The following is a 22,451-nucleotide window of genomic DNA, read 5'->3' on the forward strand; positions in this document are numbered from 1 at the left end:
TCCTCAGAAGCAGCCGGCCCAGAACCCGCTCCCCGGGCCCAGCACAAGGAAAGGAAGCAGAGCCCACGCAGTAGCAGCAGGAGGAGAGCGGGTGGCCGGTGTCCCGCTCCCCCCACGCTGCTCCCAACACTGTGGAGATGCAGGGCCAGGCACTGTGGGTTCACCCTTTTTTTTTTAATTTATTTATGATAGTCACAGAGAGAGAGAGAGGCAGAGACACAAGCAGAGGGAGAAGCAGGCTCCATGCGCCAGGAGCCCGATGTGGGACTCGATCCCGGGTCTCCAGGGTTGCGCCCTGGACCAAAGGCAGGCGCCAAACTGCCCAGGGATCCCTCACCCTTTTTTTTTTAAGATTTTGTTTATTGGAGTTCAGTTTGCTGCCATGTACCATAACACCCAGTGCTCATCCCACCAAGTGCCCTCCTCAGTTCCAATCACCCAGTCACCCCAACCCCCCACCCACTTCCCCTTCCACTACCCCTTGTTCATTTCCCAGAGTTAGGTGTCTCTCATGTTTTGTCACCCTCACCGATATTTTCACTCATTTTCTCTCCTTTCTCTTTATTTCCTGTCACTAATTTTTATATTCCCCAAATGAATGAGACCATATGATGTTTGTCCTTCTCCCATTGACTTATTTCATTCAACATAATACCCTCTAGGTCCCTCCACGTCGAAGCAAATAGTGGGTATTTGTCATTTCTATTGGCTGAGTAATACTCCATTACATAGGTAGAACACATCTTCTTTATCCATTCATCTGTCGATGGGCACCGAGGCTCCTTCCACAGTGTGGCTATTGTGGACATTGCCGCTATAATGATAGGGGTGCAGGTGTCCTGGCGTTTCACTGCATCCGTATCTTTGGAGTAAATCCCCAGCAGTGGAATTGCTGGGTCGCAGGGCAGCTCTATTTTGAACTCTTTGAGGAAGCTCCACACAGTTTTCCAGAGTGGCTGCACCAGGTCACACTCCCACCCACAGTGCAGGAGGGTTCCCCTTTCTCCACATCGTCTCCAACATTTGTTGTTTCATGTCTTCTTAATGTTCACCATTCTCACTGGTGTGAGGTGGGATCTCATTGTGCTTTTGAGTTGTGTTTCCCTGATGGCCAGTGATGCGGAACATTGTCTCATGTGCGTGTTGGCCATGTCTATGTCTTCCTCTGTGACATTTCCGTTCAGGTCTTTTGCCCATTTCATGATTGGATTGTTGGTTTCTTTGCTGTAGAGTTGAATAAGTTCTTTAGAGATCTTGGACACTGGCCCTTTATCTGATGGGTCATTTACAAATATCTTCTCCCATTCTGTGGGTTGTCTTTTAGTTTTGTTGAGCGTTTCTTTTGCTGTGCAGAAGCTTCTCATCTTGATGAAGTCCCAGTGATTCATTTTGGCTCTTGTTTCCCTGGCCTTCATGGATGTATCTTGCAAGAAGTTGCTCTGGCCAAGTTCAAGAAGGGTGCTGCCTGTGTTCTCCTCTAGGATTTTGATGGCTTCCTGTCTCACATTTAGATCTTTCATCCACTTTGAGTTTCTCTTTGTGTACGGTGGTGTGAGAGAATGGTCCAGTTTCATTCCTCTGTGTGTGGCTGTCCAATGTTTCCAGCAGCATTTATTGAAGAGACTTTGTTCCAGTGGATGGTGTTTCCTGCTTTGTCGAATATTAGCTGACCATAGAGTTGAGGGTCCACTTCTGGATTCTCTGTTCTGTTCCATTGATCTCTGTGTCTGTTTTTGTGCCAGGACCACACTGTCTTGATGACCACAGCTTTGTAGTACAACTTGACATCCAGCATTGTGATGCCCCGGCTCTGGTTTTCTTTTTTAATATTCCCCTGGCTACTTGGGGTCTTTTCTGATTCCACACTAATCTTCAGATGATTTGTTCCAACTCTCTGAAGAAAGTCCATGGTATTTTGATAGGGATTGCGTTCAATGTGTAAATTGCCCTGGGTCACGTTGACATTTTCCCAATAAATGAATTCTTCAAATCCATGAGTATGGAATAGTTTTCCATCTCTTTGTGTCCTCCTCAATTTCTTTCAGACGTGTTCTGTAGTTTTTCGAGTAGGGATCCTTTACCTCTTTGGTTAGGTGTATTCCTAGGTATCTCATCCTTTTGGGTGCAATTGTCAATGGGAATGACTCCTTAATTACTCTTTCTTCAGTCTCATTGTTAGTGTATAGACATGCCACTGATTTCTGGGCATTGATTTGGTATCCTGCCATGCCGCTGAATTTCCTGTATGAGTTCTAGCAATCTTGGGGTGGAGTCTTTTGGGTTTTCTAGGTACAATATCATGTCATCTGCAATGAGGGAGAGTTTGACCTCTTCTTTGCCAATTTGAATGCCTATTATTTCTTTTTGCTGCCCAATTGATGAAGCTAGGACTTCTAGTACTATGTTGAGTAGCCATGGTGAGAGTGTACGTCCCTGTCGTATTCCTGATCTTAGTGGAAAGGCTCCCAGTGTTTCCCCATTGGGAATGATATTTGCTATGGGCTTTTCGTAGTTGGCTTTGAAGATGTTGAGGAATGTTCCGTCTATCACTACAGTCTCAAGAGTTTTGATCAGGAATGGATGCTGTATTTTGTCAAATGCTTTCTCTGCATCTATTGAGAGGATCATCTGGTTCTTGTTTCTTCTCTTGTTGATGTGATCCATCCCATTGACTGCTTTACGAGTGTTGAACCAGCCTTGCATCCTGGGGATAAATCCCACTTGGTCATGGCCAGTAATCTTCTTAATGTATTGTTGGATCCTGTTGGCTCATATCTTGTTGAGAATGTTTGCATCCATGTTCATCGGGGATATAGGTCTATAATTCTCCTTTTTGGTGGGGTCTTTGGTTTTGGAATTAAGGTGATGCTAGCCTCATAGAATGAGTTTCGAAGTATGAATGGACCTAAAGTACCACGATGTATAATTTAAAAGCAACAGAGTCAATTTTTACAAAGTTAACTTATCCTTTATTACAAATAAAATTTATGAAGCAATTATAGAGGTTTACAAAAAACACAAAATACAGAAACAGCACAATGAAAGGGGAGGGGAAGGCTTCAATTGTGCTGCAGCCATCACAAGCTGCTGCTCGGGGGCCAAGGCTGGTGGCTCCACTGAGGCAGGTGGCAGTCCGGCCCTTCGATGAACTCGAGAGCCGGCACCGGGACATGCTCCTCCTTCTGGGGTGGCCAAGAAGCAGGTGGCTCCTCCAGGTCGGGACAGTGAATCAAAGGTATGACCCCCAGGTACTTTGGCTTGACCTCAGCAGCTGGCATCTCAGCCCAGGCTTAGCTTTCAGCACCAGCAGCTGGGACCGGCTCGATCACCTCAGGCCCAGGAGCTTCAGCAGGCCCCACAGTCAGCCTCGGGGCGGGGCTCTTGCCACGATGGTTCAGGGTGTTGCTCGGGGTCCGAAGCCGGTTGCTCCCCTGAGTGAGGTGGCTGCTCCAGCACATCAATGACCTCGATAGCTGGTGGTGGGGCCCGTTCGGCTTCCAGGGCTCCCAAGGGTGCAGGTGGCTCTTCCAGGTCGGGACAGGGATTCAGAGATCTGACCACCACATACCTTGGCCTGAACACAGCAGCTGGCATCACGGTTTGGGCCAAGCCCTCAGCTCCAGCAGCTGGGACCAGCTCCATCACCTCAGACCCTGAAGGTGCAGCAGCCCCCACAGTCAGGGCTCAGGCGGGCTCTTGGGGTGGTTCAGGGTGTTGCTCGGGGTCTGAAGCCGGTTGCTCCACTGAGTGAGGCGGCTGCTCCGGCACATCGATGAGCTCGATAGCCGGTGGTGGGGCCCATTTGGCCTCCAGGTCTCCTAGGGTTGCAGGTAGCTCTTCCAGGTCAGGACAGTGATTCAGAGGTCCGACCACGTATCTTGGCTTGAACACAGCAGCTGGCATCATGGCTTGGGCCAAGCTCTCAGCTCCAGCAGCTGGGACCAGCTCCATCCCCTCAGACCCTAAAGGTGCAGCAGGCCCCACCGTCGGAGCTCGGGCGTGCTCCTGGGGTGGTTCAGGGTGTTGCTCAGGGTCCAAAGACAGAGTATCATCTCCAAGAAGACAAAGTATCATCACCAGGATGGACTTTCCACGTCCCTCTCAAATCAAGGACACTCTTCCCACCGCTCAATGTGTGTGAGTGCAAGAGCCCTGGGAGGTCTCCCCAGACTGCAGCCCGTGGGGATGGGGTGTGAGCCTACCCACTGCTCCAGCCCAGCAACACGGAGGCTTGATCTGTGTGACCCACCCTGTCCCCAACTCGGCCACCCCAGTCCTCCTCACCTCCACCCACAAACTCCGCTTGATGGAGATTTCTGAAACGCCAAAGGTAACACACGGCACGACAGTCGAGCACTGAGCCTGGCAAGTACTGCCCCGTGAAGTTCAGCAGCTTTCTCAGGGCAGGAAATTCTGGGGGATCGTGGAAGTCCTCCTCATAGTAGTCCAGCCAGATGGTCAGGAAGGAGGACATGGTGCTGGGGAGGGACAGGTGGGCAGAGGCGTCAGAAGACAGAGCTCCCTCACGCAGAGGTGTCCCGGGGAAGCCCTGCAGGAACCGGGGCCCTCGGCCTCCCATGCAGGGCTGTCGGAGGCCAGTGCTGCTCCTTGTCCACCTGTCACCTGGCGGTCCAGTCTGCCACAGCCCTGCTCGCTGAGGAGGGGCTGGCACAAAGCCTCTGTGCATGGGAGCCCATGACCAGCAGTGTGACCATCACTGTTTTTCCTGGGGAAACTTCCCTCCCGTGGGTCTGCCCTGCCTCACTCATGAGGGGCCCCCAAGGGGTGTCCTTCCACTGACTCTAATCTCCCACGGGGCGGGGGCCGTCTGGTCCGTGAGCCCTCACTGGCTCTCCTGAGCACCTGCCGTGCACCCGGGTCCAGGTGCCACCAGATTGGTGAGTGCGATGCTCCCCACACCCTCTGCTCTGGGTCCCAGGTGTGGGGCAGACAGAGGGTTGGGGGGATGGGCATGGAGGAGGTCACCCTTTGGTGTCCCAGTGCTCTCCCACAAAGCCGACACCCCACCCACGGCTCTCCTTTGCTCTTTTCCTGAAGGGGCCTTAGACCCTTACCCTGTCACAGGAATTGCAGACGTGTGGGGTGAAGGGTCGAGCAGCCCCTCCAACCCACAGCCCCCTCGCGGCCCTCCTGGAGAGGGAAGGCTCCCCTGCATGGTCCAGAGCTCACTCACATTTCCCACTGGTCCAGGATTCCTTCGTTCTTGCAGGAAGCTACGATGTATCGATATCTAGAGGAGGGCAGGGGGCATCACATGAATCGTCCTGTGGACCCGATCTCTCCTCATAGCTGCTGTCACCTCTGAACCCCAACTAGTCCAGAACCCTGGGGGGCCGTCAGCTCTGTGCCTGTGGCCACGGGCAGCTCCTGGAGAAGCACCTGCACCTGCTGGCACTTCCTGAATGCTTGAGGAATGAAAGGGCTCCGGCCAGGCCCATGGCTGATATCCGAGTGGGCCTGGGCGCCCAGGTGTCCCCAGGGACCCCTACTCCGAATGCCCCAGGATATAGACCCCAGATGGACTCAAAACTCCCTTTCAATGGCAAAACAGGCCAGCTCAAGACCCTGGTGACGGTGAGGAGGCGGCACAGGCTTTGTCATGGGGAGAGAAGACGACTGATGAGCACAAGCACAGCCCCTCTAGCCGACCTGCCACAGGCCAGGCACCGGGGGCTGCCCTACAGGACCCGACTAGGCCCTGTGTGACTCTCCTCCAGTCGGAGGAGCAGCCCAAGGGACCGGGAAGTTAAGCAACATTCCCCAAGACTCCCAACCAGTAGGTGGCCCATCCCACTGGGCTGTGGAGGGTCAGAGTGCTCACTTTGCAAACAGCAGGTCCAGCACCTCTTCAGGGGTGCCATATTCCACCAAATAGTTAAGGAATTCAAATATGGACAGGTTATCAAAGCGCAGCAAGGCGGGCACCAGTTCTTCTACCTGCTGCTCCAGCAGCTCCCTCCGGCTGGGGGTGGTTGGGCAGATCCGATTCTTCCTCAGGGCTGAGGCCCTTTCAGCCTGAGGTGGGACAGAGGGGATGTGCAGCCTGCACTGTAGCCTCCAGGAGACCTGGGAGTTGGAGCGCAGACCACAGCCCGAGCTCTCAGTGGCTGCAGGGGGCGGGGGGGGGGAAGGAGTGCCCACAGCAGGGACACGGGGCTTGACGCCTGCGGCTCAGTCACTTAGCATCTGACTCTCAGTTGTGGCTCAGGTCATGGTCTCAGCATCCTGAGATCCCACCCCTGGCAGGCTCTGCGCTTGGGGCAGAGTGTGCTTGAGGAGCCTGTGTCTCCCTCTTCTGCTTCCTGCTGTCTGTCTCTTAAACTGACAGACTATCCAATAAAGAAATAGTTTTAGAGGATAAATTTTCAAAAAAATTTGGATCAATACAAGGATCTCAAGTGGGAGGGGTCAGTATCCCAGGGCCGCTTGTCAGCTGAGTTTTGACAGCACCTCCCTGCATTAACGGCTTCACCCCTTGAATTTGACCACACGCCCCTCTCTCGAGGTGCCAACCCGGAGACCTTTCCTTGGGTGGGAGGGCCCAGGGTGTGAGGGCTGCAGGATGTTCAGCACCGCCCTGTGATTTGGCAACAGAAGGGAATCGCATCGAAGTCCTGCATCAGTGAAGGGCTCAGTGGCTGTGGGAACCAACTGGCCTTCTGACATGTTGTGCAGCACACGAGGCCCCTGTGCCCGACCCCGGGAGCGGGGGCAGGGATGCGCTCCTTCAAAACCTAACTGCAGAGCGATAGACATAGTACAGTGAGCCCCGTGTCCCTTTGGGGAAAAGTCTCCCAACTCACCAGGACCATGCTCAAGCCTTGGAGAAGGTGGGGAAGGACGTCAGGCCAATGGGGCCTCCTGGGAGCACCAGTTAGGAGAAAGCATAGCACAGTGCAAACTACTGGAGACCGCATGCGATGAGACATGGTGTGTCTCTTCTTAAAAAGTTTTTATGGGCAGCCCGGGTGGGTCAGTGGTTTAGCACTGCCTTCAGCCCAGGGCGTGATCCTGGGGACCCAGGATCCAGTCTGACATCAGGCTCCCTGCATGGAGCCTGCTTCTCCCTCTGCTTGTGTCTCTGCCTCTCTCTCTTTGTCTCTCGTGAATAAATAAATAAAATATTTAAAAGAAAGCATTATAAAAAAAGTTTTTATTATTTATTCATGAGAGACACACACACACGGGTGGGGGGGCAGACACACAGACAGAGGTAGAAGCAGTCCCCATTCAGAGAGCCCGAGGCAGAACTCGATCCTGGGTCTCCAGGATCAGGGCCTGGGCGGAAGGCAGGCGCTAAACCACTGGGCGACCAGGCATCCCCTGAAGGCTCTATTCTGATATTCCTACAAATCTGTGCACAGGGACTCTGCATCTGGCCCAGGCAGGGGCAGGGCCATGGGGGCAAGTTTGGGGAGGAGGGGAATCCAGACTCCTGTAGCAGCAGGAGTCTAGGGGGGAGCCGAGGGGAGCAGCAGGCTGGCTTCTGGGACCTGGGGCCCTTCCTGCTGCATCGGGGCCCTGGGTGTCGGGTGGCCCCAGCCCCTGCACTCACCTTGAACCCTTGCAGGTCTCCGTTAGCTGTGCTGGGCTCCTTCCTGATCACCACCGGGGTGTGGGGGATGTCCTCTTCCTCCCGCCTCCGCCGCCACCCCTTGTCCCATGTGGAGCTCTGTAAAGACCGTGTGCGGCAGCCAGGCAGGAGGCCTCAGCGCCCGGTGTGGCCGCCTCGGCTGGGCCGCACACCCAGCTGACTCCATTGCAGACACACCACAGCACAGTTGGCACACACCTCCCCCAAGGAGAGCAAAGGGATGCGGCTGCAGGGCCTTGGGTTAACTCCGGGTCATGTAAGAGGCACCTCAGGAATCCTGTTTCCACCCTGCCCACCGTGACATCAGGGTGACCCTGAAGGGGTCACCGGGGAACCTGCTGCCCTGCAAGGTCCTCCAGCCTGGATGCGACCTGCCCACACATCCCTGGTTCCCTGAAACTGAAGAGGAGGGGATGGGGCTGCCCAGGATGGCTGGCACAGGTGGCCTGGCCTGCTCTGTATTACCCTACAGCGCCTCCTGAAAAGCTCCCTGAGGTGTTGGGTTTGACGGTGGCACCAGCGTCTCCAGCATTCGAAGCAGCCGCATCCCTGGGGTTCCTGGTGTTGCTCAAAACTGGGAAAGCCATCAGGGAACATCTTTCAGTAGCAGAAGTCTCCTGAAAGTGAGCCTGAGGTGGGGCTGCACTAGAATGTGGGGGCCCGGGTACAGGGGTTCCAAGTTCTGTTGGCCTCTGTTGTGAAAGAAGTGACCTCACTGCCTGGGACCCCCTCCCTGAGTCCACTCCTGGAGGGAGCTTCAGGAGCAGCGCTCGGGGCTGCCAACGGCCCCCCCCCCTCCCTGCAGGCAATGGCCTGTGTGCACACAGTGACACAACCGCACCCCTGTCTACAGGCCCCAGGGCAAGACTATGTGCAGCCAGGGCCCCAGCCTGGAAACACACCTGGGTTCAGACACAACTTTCCATTCTTCCCTGGTTTTCACCCCGGAGAAGCCGTTGTGCCTGTCGGGGATAGTCTGCCTCTTGCCTGTGGGATAGGGATTATCCTAGCAGGTGCTTCCTCCAGATGTCCCCACGCCACTGTGGCATCATATCTGTGACATTGGAGGTGGGTGTCACGTGCAGGCAATACCTCCCACCACATGTTCTTCCTTGGTGTGTACATGCGTCCAGGCCCACAAGGTCCCTGTGTGCACACACGTGGGCACCGTTACCCTCATTCTGGAGGCCCAGAAGATGACAGTCCCACCGGGGCAGGGATGGGCAATAGCTTCCCACAATCCTAGGCTCCTGAATCCAAGGCAAACCCTACAGTAGGTGTGGGAGTCTTGGCCTAGAAGGTGTGAGGCTGTCCTTATCCTGAAACCCTGCCTGTCATGTTACGGGCCATTCCGTCATTTCCACTGGGTGAGCTGTGGACAGCGGTGCACCCAGTGGGTCACCCTGACCTGGGCTCTTCCTCAGACTGGAACGTGCTGGAATGCCTCCTGTCTGGGCTGTCAATGCCCACCCCCACCCCATCACATCCCCATGACTGTAGCCAGTTCCATCCACACAACCTTTTCTCAGCCCCCTGACAAAGGGGAGGGGCAGCCTTGGCCCCCAACGGAGGACACAGAGCTGGCTTCATGCCCCCTTCTGCCTCCTTCCCAGGCTGTGATCCTGGCGAGGCAGTGGGTCTTCACCTCCTCCCCTCAGTGGCCCCCTGGAGCCCCAGCTGCTGCGTTTGTCAAAGCCCCACAGTTTGTCACAGCCTCACCTCCGGAGCTCAGGACCCAGGGAAGCACCAGGCTCTCTTTCTAGGGAGCAATTTGCTCTTTCCATTCCTGATATTTTTCCGTATTTTGTCCATCTTCCCCCCTGGAGCATGAGCTCCGAGAGGGAGGATCTGGTCTGTTTATCAGCTCGGGCACTATCTGTGCTCAGGGCTCAGCAGCTGAAGGAGAAGGTGGGAGGATCCATCCCACCACGGGCCAGCTCAGCGGTGGGAGCCTTATTGACTTGGGGCATTTTAAAATACTTGTGCTTTTCTTTTCTTTTTTTTTTTAAGGAAACTCTGTGCCCGATGTGGGACTCAAACTCAGGACCCCGAGATCAATAACCACACGCCCTTCAGACTGCTCCAGGCAGGCGTCCATTGGTCATTTAAAACTAGTAGACTGATAACTATTTCAGTTAATTTGGTGATCCACATTGCTGAATTACCAAGTGACTCCCCCAATGTCAGTACTGCGTCAGCACAGATTGCCCCACCTGACAGCACTGAGTGGCTGTTCAGATTGGAGACTGAACTCGTTCACGGGGTCTTTCAGGAGCCAGGGTGGCTCCTCCATGGGCCTCCTTCCTCCCTGGGAGGTCATGCACCTCTGCAGCCAGCAGCACAAGGGGAAGACAACAAACACAGGCATGAGGGAGGGGGTCTCCAGCCAGGTCTAGCAGGCCTGCATGTCCACCTTTATGCTCACTCTGTGTGTTATTTATTAGAAGTAGTATTCATTTTTAGGATTTTATTTATTTGTTTAAGAGAGAGAGAGCGAGAGAGAGCGAGCACGCATGATCAGTGGAGACAGGCAGAGGGAGAGGGAGAAGCAGGTGTCCTGCGAGCAGGGAGGCAGAAACCCAGGAATTCTGAATCATATCCCACAAAACAGAGAAAACACATCACCAGATCTGCTCCACAAAACAAACAAAAGGCATCTCCTCAAGCTGAATGAAAATTTTCTACTTGAAGTACAGACTGTATGAGTGAAACGAGAGCAAGATTTGTGTGTGTGTGTGTGAGAGAGAGAGTGAGTGTATATGTAAAGTAAATCTTTTTTTATATCAATGCTGTTTTGTATAAACTAAAGAAAGCAATGTCTCAGAGAATCTGCAATAACCAAATTGAAAGCTTCTTGAAAATATGTAACTGCTATTAATTAGCTTCATCTGTTTTGGATTTCAAACCATTAGCATTTGGCAAAGGAATAAAACAACATAGAAACTAGGATCTCCTATATGAGTAAAGAGTTCAGTGCAGAATTTTGAGGGTGAGTGTTTGCTGCTTCACCATTATGATCAAACGGAAACTTCATTCCTTCAGATAAAAAGGGCAATGTTACCCCAGCAATGTTACAGACAGCAACTTTCTTCAACCTATAGGAGGTAGGTTCTTCCTATTTTGGATGAAAGTTTAGCAAAACTTTCCAGAGTTACCCACTGAAGAAGCACAGCCTGACACATTTCTTTCATCTGGACACCGCAGAAGGCTGAAGTATTTACAGCAGATGGTATTCAGTGTAATGTTATCATACCATGGATTATCAAAATATCTCCTTTCATCACCTTTTGTTTGGAGTTCTTTTTTTTAAAAGATTTATTTGTTTATTTATTTATGAGAGAGAGAGAGAGAGAGAGAGAGAGAGAGGGGCAGAGAAACAGGAGGAGGGAGAAGCAGGCTCCATGCCGGGAGCCTGACGTGGGACTCGATCCCAGGACTCCAGGATCACGCCCTGGGCCAAAGGCAGGCACTAAACTGCTGAGCCACCCAGGGATCCCCTTGTTTGGAGTTCTATCTGGAGTTTTATGTATTTGAAAAATCCAGGATGAATCCTCAGTTGTAGAAGAAAAATAGACTGTGCTCTAAGCTTATATGTGAAAATGCTCCGAGAAGGTTGGTTTGCTCTGACAAAATTCATAGAAGAGCAGTATAACCAGAACAATTCTGAGGTCTCAGGCTGCAGGACTTGAGAGGGGTCGTCACTGGGGAAAGGCAATGTTGATGTGCTGTGTGGTGCCAGAGGAGATAGCATGTGTGAGGGGGCTGGCAACAGGGCCTTTCTGAAAGAACACAGTGGTCATCAATTTCAGGTAAGGGCTCATATATGCCAGGCTCTGTGCTGCTTCATCTTTCTGACCTTTTCATCCTCATAACAACTCTATGAGATATGTCATGTTATCCACATTTTACAGATAAGAATATAGGGCCTTCGAGAATTGAAGTAAATGACCCAAGGTCACCAAGTGAGTGACAGGAACAGATGTCTTCTTGGGGCTATGCCCCACCATGGTCCACACTCAGTATCTACCCCATATGTCTGTTGACTGACTGGAATCTCAGAGGTCTTAACATCTCACATGTGTAAATGATTGGTTGATACGACCCCTCATCATCCACCAACCTCACAGATAAATCTAGATATTGTGTATATGTGTGTGTGTGTATTAATATTTATATTTATATTTATATATATTTCAAATTTCAGCTTTGCTGGTAGTACCTTACTGGGAACCTCTTGGAATACTAAATGGCTTGAATTATTTGTGTGAGAAAGGATCTTCCTACTATATAGCAGGAGGATTCCAAAATGAAAAAAAAAAAGGCATGAAAGATCACCAAATACGTCTGATTTACAGATTCGGTCCCTATACTGTAATCTTCTCTTTGTTCCTGTTCTTTGCTTACAATAATCATCACTGCATTTTGACTGCACTTCAAGTAGGCTGCTTCTTCAGCCTCTGACTTCTCTGATTACTGGCTCTTGATCTTTTGCTTTTTTTAATTTATGTGCATTAGTCTTTATCCCTTTAAAATCCACCCCAAAATCTGCTAAGCATATACATCTGGAATTTCAAATCTCACCCTGCCCCCCTTCACACATGGACATTTCTTCCTTTCCCTCTTAACCTCATTCATCATACATTTTCTGTTTATAGCTCTGGGACACCTTGACTCTGACACACAAATCAGCTTTTTCCTGAGCTCTTACTAGAACTGTGTTTCTCATTTACTCTTGGGCAGTATCCATCCTTATCGACTGAAGTTAGGAGTTGAATTATCACCAAAATAAAAGAAAAAGAAAGAAGAGATTTTTGTTATTACAGCAGAAATTATTTTTTAATCCACAACAGATGATTTATATTCATCAAAAATTTGTGCTGCTTTCAGCAAACAAGCTTACATATGAAGTCATCAGTTCTGTAAAAGGTGAGGAAGAAAACAACTAATTCAAAGAGAGCATTTTTCCCTCCTTTTTGGTATGCAATGTCAAAAACTTGAACAATTCGTATCAAATCAATTCAGTGGTAGAATGTGGTGTATTACATGAGCATGACTTGTAGTCAGGAGACTTTGGGTCTACTCCCACGATTTATTAGAGTAGCTGTGTGACCTTGGGATAAATTGCTTAAAACTATAATCTGAGTCATTTGTCTGTAAATTTAAGATGTTATTTAACTATGTGACCTTTAAAATTATGGACCTTCTGTGGAGAGTGAAACTTCCCTTAAGCCAGAGTCTTTAAAGGGGAGGCTAGAGTGCTCCCAGATCAATTTCCTCCCGGCCCTAGATCTATAAAGAAACAAATTCAAATCCCCAGTTGAAGCCTTCAGATTTGTTAAAATTAAATACATTCAAATATAATAAGAAATTAACATGAATACTAATGAATGAAAGTCAGGGGAAAACAAGAACAACACATTGAGGTTCTTGGGAATTTATAGATATTGAAATCATCAAATAGTATAAAATAATTATGGGTCAAGTGTTTTAAGAAATTAAAGATTCTCAAAAAAAAGAAATTAAAGATGGAATAATAAATGAAAAAGGGTCAAAATGCAAATCTAATAAAAATACCAGGCACATTTGAAAAAAAAACATTTATAAATAACAGATAATTATTAAAACTAATAGCTTAGTGGATGTGTTAAACAGCGGAATATATGCAGCTGAAGATGGAGTTAAATCTGAAAGAAATACTCAGGCTGTACTACATAGAGACAAGGCAGTAAATACAGAAGAGACATTAAGCTATATGGAGGGCATAATGAGTAATATATATAATTTGAGTTCCAGAAAGGGGAGATAGAAAAAAGGCAATATTTGAACATAGAAGGGCTAAGATCTTCCCCAGACTGACAAAAGGACATGAATCCACAAATAGAGGAAACAAGAGTCCAAATAGATAAAAGGAAAGTCACACCCAGATGTATGATAGTAAAACCAAAGAATAGCAAAGACAAAGAGCAGATCTTAAAAGTAGGCAGAGGGGAAAAAAGTAAATAATAAGGAGGGCAAGTAGGTATCAGTTTCTCAGTAGCAACAATGGAAACCAGAACACAGTGGAATATCTTCAGCGTTCTGAAGAGAAAATGACGGTCAAGCTAGATTCATGGATTTAACAAAACTATTTTTCAAGGACAAAGGCAGTAAAGACACTTTCAGATAAAGATAGATTGCATTTGCAACCAAGAAACCTTATTAAAGGTATTTTTAAAGAATGTTCTTTTTGACGCCTGGGTGACACAGTCAGGTAAGTACCTGACACTTGGTTTTGGCTGGGATCATGATCTCAGGGTCTGGAGATCAGCTCCACGCTCAGCATGGGGTCTGCTTAAGGCTCTTTCCATATCCTTCTGCCCTTCCCCCCGCTCTCTCTCAAATAATAAATCTTTTAAAAAAAAGAATGTACCTTAAAAAGAAAAATGGTTCTAGAAACAAGTTTTCAGGATAATACCCTTGGAAGAAAAAAAAAATACCCTTGGAAGAAAACATAGGGGTAAGTTTCCATGATCGTGGATTTGGGGATGGTTTCTAAGATACAACACAAAGAGCACAAGCAACAAACAAACAAACAAACAAAAAATACTGAACTTCAAAATTGAAGATTTTTGTGCTTCAAAGGACGTGATCAAAAACTGAAAGAACCCCCCCCCCAAAAAAAGGGAAAGAACCTACAGAATGGAAGCTATTATTTGTAAATCATATAAATCTTGTGTCTAGTATTCAGAATTTAGAAATTATACAACTGAACAATGAAAAGACAACCCAGTTAAAAAATGGAGACAAAGAATTGAATAGACATTTTCCAAAGAAGATACACAAATGGCCAAGAAACACATGAAAAGATGTTCAACATCATTAGTCATTAGAGAAATGCAGATCAAAACTGCAGTGAGATGCCCACTTCATGCTTAGTGGGATGGCTATAATTTTTTTTAATAGAAAAAAAACAAGTGTTGGGTAGAAGGTAGAGAAATTAGAACCCTTGCACGTTGCTTGTGAGAATTTTAAATGGTGCAGCTTCTATGGAAAAAATGTTGGTGGTTCCTTCAAAAGTTAAACATAGCATTGCCATATGAAACAGCAAATTCACTTCTAGTTATATCCCCCCCTAAATTGAAAACAAGTATTCAAACAGATACTTGTACACAAATGCTCATAGTGATACTATTCACAATAACCACATTATGCTGAGTGAAAGAAGCCAGGCACAGAAGGTCACATATTGTATGATTCCATTCGAAATATCCAGAATAGGCAGATCCAAAGAGACAGAAGATTACTGGTTGTCATTGGCTTGGGAGAGGAAGGAATGCAAAGTGACTGCTTAATTGGCATGGAGTTTCCTTTTGGGATAATAAAAATGTTCTGGAACCAGATAGAAGTGATGGTTGCACAACATCATGTATGTACTGTCACCAAATTATATGCATTTAAATGGCTAACATTGTGAATTTTAGGTTATGAATTTTGCCACAATACAAAAAAGTAAAAGGGAGCCTTGTGGCTCAGCCATTTAAGCATCCAGCTCTGGATTTCAGATCAGGTCATGATCTCAGAGTTGTGGGATCAAGCCCTGCATCAGGCTCCACATGGGGCATGGAGCATACTTAAGATTCTCTCTCTCTTCCTCTCCCGCTGCCCCTGCCCCCTATGCTGCCTACATTCATACACAAACACACTCTCTCTCCCCCTTCTCTAAGAAAGAAAAAAAATTTTTTCACAGATGCATAGAAATTAGCAAACATGTAGGTAAATCCAGACATTGTACAATATAAGTGATAATAATGTCTCATTTGTGTGGTTCTAAAAATGAGCATTAAAGTAGTAGACAACAACAAACATGTGAGTTGAGAAAAAAGTAATCAGAGCATTAAAGTTCTCACAAGACCTTATGAGAGTCATTCACTCTCAAGTGCTTTTGACTGTGATTGACAGTAATGAATGTTTTATAGTCACCCAGTGTACACACATATGTATATGACTGAAACAAAAATTTCTCAAAATAGTCCTTCCCTAACTATATATGTTGTACACTATTTTCTAATCTAGTTAATTTCATTTTTAAAAATGCTAATTGTCTCCCCTTAAGTTGACTCCATCAACCACTAATGGATTGTAACATGCTACTTTAAAACATAACAAAACAAACTGGTATCAAGAGTATGATGGCACCCAAGTAAAGATGTGGGTGAGAAAAAAAATTAAAAAGTCTTGAGTTGTTCACTATCTACTCTGATACTGGGTCAGGAAGCATATGCAAGTGGTGAATTGGCTGTATTTTCCACAATCTTTTGAAGATGTCATCATGTTCCAATATGGTAATCTCCATGGGGCGAAAGTATATTTCTACTAATTCACTGGAAACATTTTAAACAATTCTGAGTTTGTATAACATTCTGTAAATTGTCAAGATAAAGTTCTCTGGAGTATTCAATATGGATGCAAGTAATAGAATTTTTTAAAGATTTTATTTATTCATTCATGAGAGGCAGAGAGAGAGAGAGAGAGAGGCAGAGACACAGGCAGAGGGAGAAGCAGGCTCCATGCAGGGATCCCAACGTGGGACTAGATCCCAGGTCTCCAGGATCACGCCCTGGGCCGAAGGTGGTGCTAAACTGCTGAGCCACCCGGGGCTGCCCAAGAATCTCATATTCATCTCAAATTCATATATGCAAGCAGAATGGTCCATCTCAATTTGAAAAAATCAGAAAAGCTGAATTATGGTCTTACACTTCTTATCCTCTTGTTATTTTCGATAAGTGACTTCATTTGCCCTGGTTTTCTCATCTGCAAAATTAAAGGGAACTTTTAAGTTTTTCCTAAAAGGAAATCTGTGATTCACTCTAACAAGTCTATACAAAACCTTGAGTGCTCTCTCTCTCTCTCTCTCTCTCTCTCTCTCTCTCTCTCTCACACACACACACACACACACACACACAACTGTATTGCATTAAGATGAAGGAAATTTGGGGCGGCCCTGGGTGGCTCAGCGGTTTAGCACCACCTTCGGCCCAGGGCCTGATCCTGGAGACCCAGGAAAGAGTCCCACGTCCGGCTCCCTGCATGGAGCCTGCTTCTCCCTTTGCCTGTGTCTCTGCCTCTCTCTCTCTCATGAATAAACAAAATCTTTAAAAAGAAAAGATGAAGGAAATTTAACATCGACCCTTATGAAACGTTCTCAACATTGGCATTAATCTATTTTAAAGTAGGAAGTGACTTTCATCACTGATGATTTATTGGGCATACTATATATTTTCAGACATGATTTTTTATTTATAAGACATTTGTGACTTTTTTAAAATTAGATTTTTGTTACTGCAACTTCAGAAGCTTTACCAGGTTAAGAAAGGGGATTATGCTGGTCTGAGCCTGTACCAGTAAATATGTCCATATTCCATGGTAGCTAAATGGCTCCTGTTTAAATTCTTGTTCCAACTGCTGCAAAGTACCTTAAGGAACAATGTTTGGTAAGGTATGTTTACACAAGAGATACAAATGTCTGTTTTTCCACCATAGCTTTTTGTTCATGTTAGCTTATCATTGAAACTGTCCATGCTCTCAAGTGATGTGTGACTAAGAGATTTGTTATCTTTAGTCCGCTGCTGTCTGGAAGATTTGTACTAGATGAAAGAGTAGAAAAGACACTCTCCACTTCAGCCATTCTGCATTATTTTCAGGTGCCTAATAGCCTTTTGATGATCTTGCTTACTGGGTTTTTAACGTTGTGTGCATGCCTATGTGTGTGTAGAAAATTTCAAACGTAAACAGAGTAGTGTAATGAGCCCCACTTACTCATCACTCAACTTCAACTATGAATATCCTACCATTCTTGTTTTATTTATACCACCCACTCCCCAGCCCCTCTGTTTGATTATTATTATTTTTTAGAGTTTTTATGGTAAAATTTACATACACTGAAATGCACAAATAATTGAACTGTTTTGACAACTAGATACACCTGTGTAACCTGTGCCCTTACCAGAGTTCCATCTCTTGAAAGAATCTTCCTCTGTCCCCAGGTAATTCCTCAAGTCCCCCAAAAGCATCCAGTGGTTTTTCTCACCTTAGGTGAGTTTTGCTTATTCTAGAACTTCATATAAGTGGAAGCATACAGTATTTCTAAACCCTTTTGTGTCTGGCTTCTTTTCTCTTGTGAGATTCAGTCATTTCATTGCAGGGATCAGTACACTAATGCATCCTTTTTATTACTGAGTGGTAAAATAATACCACAGCTTGTTTGCCCATCCTCATGTTGATGGACATTTGGGTTGTTTACAGTTTGGGGCTATTTTGAGTAAAACTGCTATGAGCATTCTTTATATCCTTTTGTGAAGGATATATTCCCACTTATCTTGGACAGTGACCTAGATCTACAGCTGCTGGACTATAAGGTAGGTATATGTTTAACTTTATAAGAGGCTACCCCACCCTGTACCACACTTTTACACTCCCATCAGCAGTATATATGAGTTCTAATTGCTCTGACTCCTCATCAGCACTTGGGATTTGTCAGTCTTAAATTTTAGCTACTCAGGCAGCCGGGTGGCTCAGTGGTTTAGCACCGCCTTCAGCCCAGGGTCGAGTCCCACTTCGGGCTCCCTGCATGGAGCCTGCTTCTCCCTCTACCTGTGTCTCTGCCTCTCTCTCTCTCTCTCTCTCTCTCTCTCTCACTCATGAATAAACAAAATCTAAAAAAGAATTTTTAGCTACTCTAGTGGATGTAAAGTAGTATCTCAATTTAGTGTTAATTTGCATTTCTGTAATGACTAAAGATATTGAGCGTGTTTTCATGAGCTTATCCCTTTGGCCTAATGTATTTTTCACACGTGGTTCCCTTGTCCACAACACTTACTATCTACCACCCTTTTCTAGTTAGCTACTTACACCTTATCTAGTCCTCACCTTATTGAAAGGAATCCTTCCTCCCAAAAAGTTAGGAGTTGAGGAAATCAGCCTGAAAGCTCTATGAGAAACAGTTTTCCAGAATCAGCATCAGCCACTGTCTTTTCGCAGTGCCCTTGAACCTTAAGGCAGGGAAAACTTTTCCTTTACCCTCCTCCAATTCCCACTTTTGGAAATACAAACAGCCCAAGTCGTAAGTTGCTCATTCATTTTGATGTTACCGGGTACAGAAGCTCGTAGGGCTGGGACTCCTGTGGAGACAGGGGCATACCATAAAATCTAAAAGGGAGTACCACGTGGAAATTTTATTGAAGAACAGTAAGCACCTCAGCTTCAGTATTTCCCTTTGAAGGGATAATCCTGTGGCTTTCAAGCCTGTAGAGAAATAGGGTGATTACAGTGTACAGCATGAGAAAGAAATACTTCTGGACACCTGGGTGGCTCCGTGGTTGAGCTTCTGCCTTTGGCTCAGGTGGTGGTCCTGGGATCGAGTCCCACAGCGGGCTCTCTGAAGAGAGTCTGCTTCTCCTCTGCCTATGTTTCTATGTCTCTCATGAATAAATAAATAAAACATGAACATATAAACATAAACATAATAAAACAATAAAATGTAAACAGCCTAATAATATATAGAAGTATATAATTTCTTCGGAATATAGACTCTTAAGTTACCATTGACTAGAAAAGCATCGCATTCTCTTGCTGTGCTCTGTAAAGCTTCTTCCTTGACCTGCTCCCAATATCTGCTGAGAAGATAAGCAAAAAATGTTCTCAGGCTTCCCTTAGTCTGACCTCCAGGGATTGCCTGGGGGTCAAGGAGGATCCTGTGTGGGAAGAGAGTAGGACTGCTATCAGAAGGGTTACAATTGATGCTTCTCCTATCTTTCCACCCTCGGTTGCTGGCCTTTTGGTTTCCTCCCATTAAAAAGAAGCTTTATTAGTGTGTTTATAAACAGTTATGCCTCTGAGTAGGTGATTTTGGCACACCATGTATATCCCCTTGTCACTCAACATCCCTATGCATGCTGATAAGCTTTCTGCTGCCAATACCTGCATCCCTTAGCTCTCCCCACAGGAGCATTCTTGGTGCCCGGTGGGCTGGAAGTGCCAGGGAGCTGACATCCCTGGGAACAGCCTCAAACTCATGACAGATGGGAGCTAGTGGCTAAGCCCTCCATCTTTCTTATCCTTTGGGTGAGACAACTCTCGGGTCTGCTCTACACCACTTCCCAGAGTAGCACAGTGGAAATGAGCCCAAGTTCCCCACAGCTATAACATACTCATAAATTCATCTACTGGCTTCCTTCCCTTCCCTGGCTCACTGTCCCCTCCTCCGCCAATGTTTCCTGAGATAGTCTTCCAAATAAACTCCTAGCCTTGGTCCTAGTCTCAGGGCCTGTTCTGGAGAAACCCAATGTAGGCTAGCTTAATAATACCAAGCAAACTCACTAATAAAATATTGGTATAAACATATTGTTAGTAAATCTTCTAATGCTTTAAATGGTTCAGATCCAGCGTGGCTAAAGACCTAGCATTCATTTCGTTAAATTTACCTAGCATTATCCCCAAAATGTTATTGTTTCAGAATGCTTCTGAGGTAAAGATCTAGTTTAAGGAGTAATCTCAAAACCAGGGATGTGTGTCTCACATATTTGAGTTTAGATGAAGAGTCAGCGACTTGATTTTTCAAAGCCAATTGGTATAATGTATACTATTGTTTCCCAGCATACTAAGATACTTCTGTGTATAATAAAAGATATCCTCAACATGTTTATATTTTGGTTTTACTCTCTTTAGCCCATTGTTTGGAAACAAAAATGGGAAGGAAGTGTAATTTTGCTGAAGAAAGAGCGCTGATGCTGGTGTATAGGTGTGCATGTATATGGACCCAGGAGTCCTCAGCGTCCCTTGCCCTCCACATACCCACCTAAAATATTTTGGCAAGCTTGGGTTTACGGATGTGTCATGAGTTAAGTTCAGTGAATAACTCCACGTAACATTTTATAGGTCAAGAAAACACAAGAGAAGCACAAATTTGAAACTGTGTCAGGGATTCATGGCACAAGGTATTAGATAGTTTCTGTCACCAAATATGCTTTGCTTCATTATCCATTAAATATTTCATCTTAAATACCAGTTCCAAATCCATAAATTCAGACCTGAGCTTAGTGCCACATGCCCTTCTCAAAATAATTAGCTTCCAGATGCTTTAATATTAATTTCACTGATGCCTTTAGAGAAATTCTTGATGTCTGTTTTTGTGCCAGTACCACACCGTCTTGATGGTCACAGCTTTGTGGCACACCCTGAAACCCGGCATTGTGCTGCCTCCTCCCGCCCCCCCTCCCCCGCAGTGGGTATCTTGGCTACTATTCCCGTGGCCATTCGGGGTCTTTCTGATTCCACACAAGTCTTCAGATGATTTGTTCCAGCTCTCTGAAGAGAGTCCGTGGTATTTCTGAGAGGGATTGCACTAGTTGTGTAAATTGCCCTGGATCACGTTGACATTTTCCCCAATATAAATTCTTCCAACCCAGGAGCATGGAACCTTTTTCCATCTCTTTGTGTCTTTCTCAGTTTCTTTCAGACATGTTCTGCAATGTTTCAGGTAGAGATCCTTTACCCCTTTGGTTAGGTTTCTTCCTAGGTAGCTCATGCTTTTTTTTTGGGTGCTGCGGTTGTATAAATGGGATTGACCCCTTCCTCGATGTCCCTTTCCTCGGTCTCATTGTTTGCGTACAGAAAGGCCACTGGTTTCTGGGCCCCGAGTTTGTATCCCGCCACACTGCCAAACTTGCTGTAGGAGTTCCAGCCGTCTTGGGGTGGAGTCTTTTGGGTTTTCTAGGTACGGTATCATGTCATCGGCGAAGAGGGAGTTTAACTTCTTCTTTGATGATTTGAATGCCTTTTATTTCTTTTCATTGCCTGATTGCTGAGGCCATGACATCTCGTACTCTGTTGAGAATAGCAGCGGTGAGAGTGGACATCCCCATCTCGTGCCTGGTCTTCAGGGAAAGGCTCCCAGTGTTTCTCCATTGGGAATGAGAATTTGCTGCGGGCTTTTCGTAGATGGCTTTGAAGATGCTGAGGGACGTTCCCTCTATCCCGGTACTCTGAAGCGTTTGGATCTGGCATGGATGCCATATTTTGTCAAATGCTTCTTCCTCTGCGTCTCTTGAGAGGATCATCTGGTTCTTGTTTTCTCTCTTGCAGATCTGATGAAGCACCTTGAGTGCTCTCCGAGTACTGAAGCAGCCTTGCACCCCAGGGATAAAGCCTACCGGGTCATGGTGAGTAACTTGTTAATAATGTCCTGTTGGATCCCGTTGGCTCGTAGCTTGTGGAGAAGGTGTGCATCCGTGTTCATCAGGGACATCGGTCCAGAATTCTCCCTTTTGGTGGGTGGGGTCTTGGGTTTTGGAGTTAAGGTGACACTGGCCTCCAAGAACGAGTTTGGAAGTATTCCATCTCTTTCTATCTTTCGGAGCAGCTTTAGTAGCACAGGTATGCTTTCTTCTTGAAGCGTTGGATAGAATTCCCCTGGGAAGGCATCTGGCCCCAGACTTTTGTGTCTCGGGAGGTTTGTGTGTTTGTTTCTAGGTGTATTTCTTATTGGGGTTCATTTTGCCAACATAGAGCATAACCCCCCAGGGCTCATCCCATCAAATGTCCCCCTCCGTGCCCATCACCCAGTCACCCCCAGCCCCCCGCCCTCCTCCCTTTCTTGCATCCCTTGTTCGTTTCCCAGGGTTAGGACTCTCTCATGTTCGGTCTCCCTTTCTGCCATCTCCCACTCAATTTTTTCTCCTTTCCCCTCTATTCCCTTTCACTATTTTTTTCTCATCCTCCCCAGAAGAATGAGACCATATGATGTTTGTCCTTCGTTGATTGACTTCTTTCACTCAGCCGTCATACCCTCTGGTTCCATCCA

General features: G+C 46.7%; 1 protein-coding gene and 1 long non-coding RNA gene across 5 annotated transcripts in view; one reads left to right on the forward strand and one right to left on the reverse strand.

Moving 5' to 3' along the window:
- The window catches only part of LOC140611747 (uncharacterized), a 184,041-nt gene that overhangs the window by 38,141 nt on the left and 123,449 nt on the right, over positions 1-22,451 (forward strand). For all 4 annotated transcript variants that reach the window (XR_012012885.1, XR_012012889.1, XR_012012887.1 and 1 more), the window contains one exon: positions 21,734-21,810. This is a non-coding gene — a long non-coding RNA (uncharacterized lncRNA). The remainder of the gene's footprint in view (positions 1-21,733; positions 21,811-22,451) is intronic.
- LOC140611551 (uncharacterized) lies at positions 1,609-21,513 on the reverse strand. The gene is made up of 10 exons (XM_072788224.1): positions 21,446-21,513; positions 18,742-18,799; positions 9,335-9,374; positions 8,518-8,602; positions 8,081-8,189; positions 7,577-7,693; positions 5,843-6,036; positions 5,195-5,251; positions 4,285-4,478; positions 1,609-4,052 (listed from the first exon to the last, which is right to left on the reverse strand). Exons 1-10 carry the CDS (start codon positions 21,511-21,513, stop codon positions 3,685-3,687), a joined length of 1,290 nt encoding a protein of 429 aa, XP_072644325.1. The 3' UTR covers positions 1,609-3,684.

Source organism: Canis lupus, chromosome 20 (assembly GCF_048164855.1).
Source record: "Canis lupus baileyi chromosome 20, mCanLup2.hap1, whole genome shotgun sequence".
NCBI lineage: Eukaryota > Metazoa > Chordata > Mammalia > Carnivora > Canidae > Canis > Canis lupus.

Excerpts from the sequence above, each read along its gene's own strand:
- LOC140611551 (XM_072788224.1), bottom strand. The coding sequence starts at position 21,513 with ATGGGGATGTCCACTCTCACCGCTGCTATTCTCAACAGAGTACGAGAT. Across the intron at positions 8,190-8,517 it reads AAAGTTGTGTCTGAACCCAG|TTTTGAGCAACACCAGGAAC; the intron begins GTGTGTTTCCAG and ends TGGCTTTCCCAG. Across the intron at positions 6,037-7,576 it reads GAGACCTGCAAGGGTTCAAG|GCTGAAAGGGCCTCAGCCCT; the intron begins GTGAGTGCAGGG and ends GTCCCACCTCAG.